Source organism: Nicotiana tabacum, chromosome 7 (assembly GCF_000715075.1).
Source record: "Nicotiana tabacum cultivar K326 chromosome 7, ASM71507v2, whole genome shotgun sequence".
Taxonomy (NCBI): Eukaryota; Viridiplantae; Streptophyta; class Magnoliopsida; order Solanales; family Solanaceae; genus Nicotiana; species Nicotiana tabacum.
The window spans coordinates 13,327,832-13,336,447 of record NC_134086.1 but is presented as its reverse complement, the minus strand read 5'-3'; the positions used below and the strand labels follow the sequence as shown (position 1 = coordinate 13,336,447).

At 34.1% G+C, this 8,616-nt stretch overlaps 1 protein-coding gene across 1 annotated transcript; it reads left to right on the top strand.

Moving 5' to 3' along the window:
* The first annotated feature begins 1,180 nt into the window (after positions 1-1,180).
* On the top strand, positions 1,181-5,288 carry LOC107812799 (GDP-mannose 3,5-epimerase 1). The gene is made up of 7 exons (XM_016637968.2): positions 1,181-1,398; positions 2,415-2,825; positions 3,661-3,754; positions 3,839-3,968; positions 4,053-4,185; positions 4,528-4,735; positions 4,836-5,288. The coding sequence occupies exons 2-7, from the start codon at positions 2,416-2,418 to the stop codon at positions 4,989-4,991; spliced, it is 1,131 nt and encodes a 376-aa protein (XP_016493454.1). The 5' UTR covers positions 1,181-1,398; position 2,415; the 3' UTR covers positions 4,992-5,288.
* Positions 5,289-8,616: the final 3,328 nt, after the last annotated feature.

The window sequence follows — 8,616 nt, the reverse complement described above, 5'->3', positions numbered from 1 at the left end:
ACCAAACTAATTGTGTTGGGTTATTAAATCTAGAGACCAAACCAAGCCAATAAAATTCGGGTTTTTCAATCTCGTTTTTTCTCGGATTTTTGGGTTATTCGGGTTTTTTCGGATTTTTTCTCGGTAAAATCTTCGTAGCACAAAACATATAAATTGTGCTCAAAATATTCTTTAATCCTAGTAAGATACAACTATATAAGGTACTTTTCAAGAAAACATATCCTAAAATATTCAACAATAAAGACAATAAAATTATGTAATATAAATATTTCTAATTAAAAAGCCATAATAAAATAAACATAATCTAAAAGTATTAAGTCATGCTAAAATAAGTAGATTAATAAGGGAGTATTAATTACATGACTAAACGCTAAAGAAAAAATAAAAAGAGGTTATGGATTTTTATCTAAATCATTGCAAAACAAAAAATAAATATTCAATACATTATCGTTCTTAGTATTGAGTTGAATGTCTTTTGTTAGCATTAGTATTGATTTGATTTTGGTTTGGGCTTAGCATTATCTAAGTTACTAATATTAATGGCTATAAAACTTATTAGAATATTCAAAGGTTCTAAGTCCAACCTTGAAATAATAATACCTTAAACGATAAAATTATGAAAAAGTTTAAGAAATATTTATAAATTACATCACAATAAGTATATTTATACAACAACAACATCCTAGTGTAATCCCACAAGTGGGTCTGGGGAGGGTAATGTGTACGCAGACCTTACCCCTACCCCGAGAGGTAGAGAGGCTGTATCCAAGAGACCCTTGGCTCAAGAAGGCGACAATAAGTATATTTATATATTAAATATATTTAAAATTTCTATATATGTAATGTCAAGTTGGTTTGGTTTCGGTTTGACTTTCTTTAGTTAAAACCAAATCAAACCAATTATGGTCGTTTTTTTTTTCCAATACCAAACCAAATCATAATCGATTTTTTTTTTCCGATTTGACTCGAATTATCGGGTTGATGCGGTTTGCCGTTTTCTTTGAACACCCCTAAATATAATAATATTTTGAATCAAATATAGTAATATTGATTAGGCGTGTGATGGAAAGTTTTCATTTTTCAAGCACCTAGGATTATTGTAGACCAATGAAAATGGACGACGAAGTTGATAGTTTAAACTTTAAACCGACTCTATATGTCTGTGTTATAAATTCCAGATCAGACACAACACTATTCTGTCCGCATAATTATAAGCTTACTATTTTAATCTAAAACCAAAGAAACACCCCTGCAACTTTGGAAATTATTGACTAACTATATTTATATTTATATATTGGCTATAAAATATAAATCAGAGATCTGTTACAAAAAATCATAGCCCCTTATCATTGAGCTTCGCCATCTCCTTCAACACCTCACAAGTCCAATTGCTTCAAGGTATTTGGCATTCTCTCTGTTTTTCTCTGTCTTTGAAATTTTACTTTGGATTTGTTTTCTCTTTGAATCTGTATATTTAATATCTGGGGTTCTAAGGTGTCATTAATGTAATTTGTTTTTCGCCTTTTAGATTTTGAGGTTTTAGTGTGCCTTTTATTCTGTTCTCTTTTTTGGCTGTGAAAAAAAAAACTTTATCTTTTTTGGTTATTTTTTTTATTTGATTTTCTGCAAATTAGCTGCATATTTCAATACAATTTTTCTGTTTAAGTTGGGTGTTTTTATGTGGACTTCTTGTTAAGTTTAATGCTTAATTTATTCATGGTCTGAACTGAGTCAGTTTGGTTTTGTTTATAGAGTAGAGTCCCTTGTTCTTTCTGCAAATATATCTTAATGAGTGATAAAAGCATGCCTTTGTCAAGTGAATGTTTTAGTTTTTCCTTGTCAAAAAAATGAATCTTTTAGTTTTGTCTTGTCTGATGAAGGGGTTCTATCTTGTAATTATAGCCGTTAGCAAATCTTCTTAGTGTTGCCATTTGTCATTAATAGAGCTCCGGCATGAACTAATGAACTCCACATGTCCATGTTCTACGAGAAAAAAGGTCCAAATTTACCTCTTAAGTTTTTACAACTACCCTTAGGTTGGAGCTTCATTAGGGATCAAGTGCAAAAAACGAGACTTTTTCCTAACGGCGAGGGGTAAGATTAGACCAAAAGTCTATTGATGGCAAAACTGAGGAATTTTGAATAGCAAATTAAACTTCATTTGTTGATTTATCTCATAGTATTTCAGATAAAAATTCATTCTTGATGTTCTTTTCTGTGTTTTGCACGTAGAGTTTGTCCTTCATCCACCTGGATGTATGTCTTTAAACTTGTTGTTTCAGTATTAACCACATTGAAATTCACTTCTCTTATGATGTACCTTTTGTCTACGAGTATTTTGATTCTAGACTCGTGCTTTGCCTCTATTAGGCCTAGGATTCCTCACATTTACCATTTGATTTTGGTATGCACAGAATGGGAAGTTCCGGTGGAACCAGTTATGGAGAATACACATATGAAAACCTTGAGAGGGAACCCTACTGGCCTTCAGAGAAGCTCCGAATTTCTATTACGGGAGCTGGTGGATTCATTGCCTCACACATTGCAAGGCGTCTGAAAACTGAAGGGCATTACGTTATTGCTTCTGACTGGAAGAAGAATGAGCATATGTCTGAGGACATGTTCTGTCATGAGTTCCATCTCGTTGATCTCAGGGTTATGGATAACTGTTTGAAAGTCACAAAAGGAGTTGATCATGTGTTCAATCTTGCTGCCGATATGGGAGGTATGGGCTTCATTCAGTCCAACCACTCAGTTATCATGTATAACAACACTATGATCAGCTTCAACATGATGGAGGCTTCAAGAATCACTGGTGTTAAGAGGTTAGCCAATCTCTCCTGCTTTCTAAGTATTGTTTAGTGTTTAGCGGCAGACTACTGTTCTAATGCAAGAAACCTATGCAGTATTCATGGGCTAGTGGTTGTATTCGGCATATCTTTTTTATTTTTATGATGAAAGGGTTACACGAACTTATGGATATTTCACTTGCAACACTATTTCTGGCACCTCCGCTGCAACATACTGGCCCCAATGACCTGAGAGTAAAAGAAAATAATAAAATTTATAAACACACACAGATATAGATAGTTATTCATAATTTTGGGTGTAGGTTACTACTGCTGTAATTTCCTTGTAGATGGATGGTTGAGTGGATACATATCAATTTGTTATGCTAGATTTTATGTGCAGAAAGATGACGAAGTTGTTCTATTTGTCGCATTCCCTTCCTTCGGTCGGTTCTATCTCTTCCTTCTGCATTTACTACCAAATTTTGTACATCCGTAAACTTTTCTCATATATAGTAAAATAAAGATAAATGTCAGTACAAGTCTCTCTAAAAGCATTACAAGTCCTTTAGGAGGAAAACCAAGATGTTGCAGAGACAGGATTTGAACCTGACTCAAGGTTATGGACTTTACGGGAATAGACTAAAAAATCTGGTTCGGGAGCTCATTTTTCATGCTGTTGATTCCTCTAGATTTTGATCTCTTAATACAATATATCAAGTATATTTATTCTGTCATGAATGCCACCATAGAGATCTTTTCTGCTTTGTAGCTGCTTCTGATATTCCATATTCGTCCCCTTTGTTTATTTGTATAGTAGCTAAGAGACAGTACTACTTCCAGACATTAACCTTTTAAATGTTGGTTCCAGGTTCTTTTATGCGTCGAGTGCTTGTATCTACCCTGAATTTAAGCAGTTGGAAACTAACGTGAGCTTAAAGGAGTCTGATGCTTGGCCTGCTGAGGTTTTTACCTTAATTCCATAAACCATTGCTGTATTTGGGATATGATCATTTGCATCATAATGACAGTTTTTATTTTTGTATTAGCCTCAAGATGCTTACGGCTTAGAAAAACTGGCAACAGAGGAGTTATGTAAGCATTACAACAAGGACTTCGGAATTGAGTGTCGCATTGGACGTTTCCATAACATTTATGGCCCATTTGGAACATGGAAAGGTAATCTAACTCGAGTAAATTACATGTCGTTGCATTGCCATTGATTTTTTTCATGAAATCATCAACTTCTTGTTTAAACTACAGGTGGCCGCGAGAAAGCACCTGCTGCTTTTTGTAGAAAAGCCCAAACTTCCACTGATAAATTCGAGATGTGGGGAGATGGAAAGCAAACTCGATCTTTCACCTTCATTGATGAATGTGTTGAAGGCGTTCTGAGGTATGTGGAGCTCTAAGCATAATAACATTTCTCGACCGAAGTTTTAATTGAGAATACTCTTTAATTATCTTAGATATCTTGTGGCACCTCAGAAATTTTGGCAAAAGATACACAAACGGGACTTTGGCATTGTTTCGGTCTCTGTCTCTGGTATTAAAAAAATATATTTTTCTAAAACACGCCTCCTTTGGCCCCAAGGCCATAAGAAAGAACCCTAAAAGGAAATAGAGGGACCTTCTGAGCATTGTTAGTCCTAATTAGTGATGTTTTAGCTACCGGAACTGGTTAAACTTTGTTTTGGAAATGCATTTCCATTGCTCAAACTAATTTATTCCTATTTAGGTTAACAAAATCAGACTTTAGAGAGCCAGTGAACATCGGAAGCGATGAGATGGTAAGCATGAATGAGATGGCGGAGATGGTCCTCAGCTTTGAGCAGAAGATGCTTCCTATTCATCACATCCCCGGACCAGAGGGTGTGCGTGGTCGAAACTCCGACAACACTCTCGTCAAGGAAAAGCTTGGTTGGGCTCCTACTATGAAACTGAAGGTATCAACTTAGATCATTTTGAGCATCGTTTGGCCTTTGTTTGAGAGTTAGTTATTGTATAGGTTATGCACCTCTAATGTCTATTTTCCAAATGAATCAGGATGGGTTGAGAATTACATATTTCTGGATCAAGGAACAAATCGAGAAAGAGAAAGTACAGGGTGCAGATGTGTCTGTTTATGGGTCATCAAAAGTTGTGGGAACACAAGCTCCGGTTCAACTGGGATCCCTACGTGCTGCTGATGGAAAAGAGTAAAGTAGATGAAGCCAGGTGACTGAATCATTCCGTATGCACAACAGCCATCTTTGTTACTTCCACCATGTTTTCGTCGGGTGGAATGTCGACCTATTGATATATTTTTATGTTCTGTGCCAAAGCTTTTATTTCACTTCACCCTCCTTGCACCTAAAAAATAACACCGGGAGATGTAGTAGATGCTTCCGTTCTGTGTTTTGTTTTCACTGTCTCAATGGATTTATGGTATTGTCCTAGTTTGTACGGGACACCAGTTTGCTATTTGCTATCAATCTATCATTTTCTTGCTCCTTTCAATTTTTTTCCCCGACTCCTTATAACTTTGTCTTACATGCTTTTCTTGAGCCAAGGGTCTGTCGGAAACAAACCTCTCTATCTTCGCAATGTAGGGGTAAGGTCTTATACACACTACCCTCCCGTTACCCCACTTGTGGAACCGCACTGTATATGTTGTTGTTGTTCCTTATAACTCTATCTCTGTAAGACAAATCTTTTGCAACCTTTACTTCAGTATGGTACAACGGTAGTCATTTTCCATATACAACGTTTGAGGTAAGTCTATATGGAAATTCACAAGAGTAGATAATTTGATTCTTTGAGGCACTAGAACAGTTTCAGGTATGTTTGACTGAACCATAGTTATTCAGATTATCCATGGTTTAAATACCAGATTCTCTTTACTTGCTGACAATCTAGTTATAGAAGTTACATGGTTTTATAGCTTTTTTGTCACATAACCAACATATTGTTTGATCTCCAACATTTAAGAAGGAGCTTGTGTGAAACTAGGACACATAGTAAGAGCAAAGTAAAAGATTGTACCGTCAAACCTCTTTATAACAGTCTCGTTTGTTCCGATACTTTTTGGCTGTTATATTGAAGTTCTATTATAGAAAACATATATTACAACATAACATGAAAAATTGGTTCCAAAGAAAACTGGCCATTATAATGAAGTGGTATTACAGAGGATGACTGTCATAGAGATGTCAATAACTAGTTGGAATTAAGAGATTAAATGCAGCATATGCATTTACTATTTTGAAATGGGTATTAGTGATTTTCCACTTTAGCTATCAACTCTTTCTAATTCTAATATTATCTTCTGTACTACAAGCTAATTATATCATAATCTCATTGTCAATGTATGTATTATTAATGCACTTATGCCAATGTACTTTGATCTTAGGATTCTACTTGTGAAAGTACACGAATGGGATTTTTCTCCTAGAAAAAAATAGTTAAATAGATTTCTTTCCTTTTTCTTAGAAAAATAGTAAGTTTTGGAGTTTCTGAGTTTGGGTTTAGTTTCTTAGGTCATTTTTGTATTAGGAAAATGACCTTGTATAGCCGCGCGCCCGCACTCAAAAAAAAATAAATATATATTTGTATGTTATATATAAAAAATATACAAAATTTTATACACTTTTGCGGTTATCGGATGTAAATAATTTTCGCCGCCGGCTAGTGATTTTTGCCTGAGTATCTATGTGTCCAAAGGTGAGTGATGCCTTGTGTAGTACTCATGGGAACCACTCAATTTTATCTTTTTTAGTTTTCATCCGGTGTTTGTTGTCCGGATTGGAGTCTGATTAATCCGGATTAGCGTCGGAATGTCCCACTTTGGAGAGTAAAACACTCCCTACCAAAGACAATTTCATACTCAGAATTCGAACCCGACACTTCTAATTAAAGATGGAGGATGATTTACTGTTCTACCATAACCATTTGGTGGTCAAACCACTCCACTTGCCAACGTTATATACAATGAAATCTACCAAAAATGTGTTAGCCTTTAATTTCCAACCAATTTTACTATATGTGGCAAATGCTTTTTAGTTGAAACTACAAGGGGCAAAAGGCTAAAATTGTGTGACATTCCTTTTAAGAAATGACTATTGGTAACAACAAGAGGTAAAGTAAATGTAGCTGCTTGAAAGTGGTTGAAATTTGTATTGACTACAAAAAATCATATGTTCTTTTACTTGTTTTCTCAACAACCCAACAAACCTTAAAATCTCACTAAATAATTATTCTTCTTGTTTTTCTTATTTTTTTATAATTTTACAACGACCTTAGGCTGCAGAACTTGGAACTTCTTGTCAAAACCTTGAGTCACTTTTATCTATGTTCCCTTGCAGTACCATGAAAATTAGGTGTACTAATTTTACATTCCAACTATTTAGCTAGCATATGGATATAGATTTGGTTAGAATTTGAAATTGAGTTGAAAAATAAATTTTGGAAGTTGAAGTCGTGTTTGAACATGCATTTTATTTGAAAAAATGTTGAAGTTTTGTGAGAGCAAGAAAAAAAAATTCACCCAAAAACTGCTCTAAACCACTTTTTGGGAACTTGAAACTTTTTTTCAAAACTGATCATATTCCATGAATAAACAATATTTTTAAAGTTTTTTGAAAAACAACGTAGCCAAAATTTATGAACAAACGAGAAGATTTAATATTTATATGCAAAATATACATATCTGACCTATATACACAATATAATTTCTGGCGAGGGAAGGTATTCCGTTGACATCTTTGCCCAGCATTTAAGAACTATATAGTTTTTTATTGTTATCTAATTACATAATTACTACTAATACAAATCAGAGAGGAGAAAGGACAAGGTGGGATATGTTCAAGAAGAGTAGCAGCTAATTATAGGGTAGTATTTAAATTTTAATTTTCCTAGAGTAATCTTGAGAAAATACTAACATTATAAGTAACCTAATCAAGTTGAATATTAATTATTTTGCAGTTAGAGGATCATAGTCAAGTTCATTTGTTGATTAACTTCAACAGCAAGACTAATCACAAGTTTTCAATTTTCCCACTTGCTCCTTTACTCGGGCTTGATTTTTGGCAAGGAAATGGACTGCTGATGCTGGCTGATTTAGTGGTTACTATAAAAATGCACTAAAGTTTATATAAAATTTCAAGAATTGATTTTAAATATATATTGTTGGATATTTAATTGATGAACCAACTAACCAAATTACAAATCAATCAATTTGAAGGATTATTTATAGGAACACTCAACAATTGCTTCTCTCAGTCTTAACCTTATCTTCTTTTTTCCTCCCAATGTAGTACAAAGTACCAATTGTCCTACCAATTGGCATTAAATTTAGCAAATACTGTAATGTTTAGTGTCTTTCTCTATATAGTTTCTAGCAGTACAATTTTAAGGGAAGATGGTATGTTCCTGTCCATACTACTATATTTAAGTTTGTTTCACTAATGATAAAAGAGGAATTTACGACTGATAAATTTAGTAGCTAAACAGAAAAATCCATTTCTAATCCTATTTAGCGATGAATGAAAAACAGATTATCAAGAAATTCTGTTAGCGATAAGCGATTTGCCTAAAGTATTATATCTATTCTTTTTTCGAAAATTTATCAGCTTAAATGTATTGCCGGTCATATTTTTGACCACGTCCTCATCATCCTGACCTCCATCACGGACCTTACGGTTAGAGGCGGAGCCACATTATCGACTATGGATTCGACTGAACCCAGTAGCTTTGGTTCAAATCATGTATTTGTCTTAAATTTTTTTAATAAATATATACAAATTATTAATTTAGAATCCGGTAATTTACAAAGTTAAGAATCCCGAAC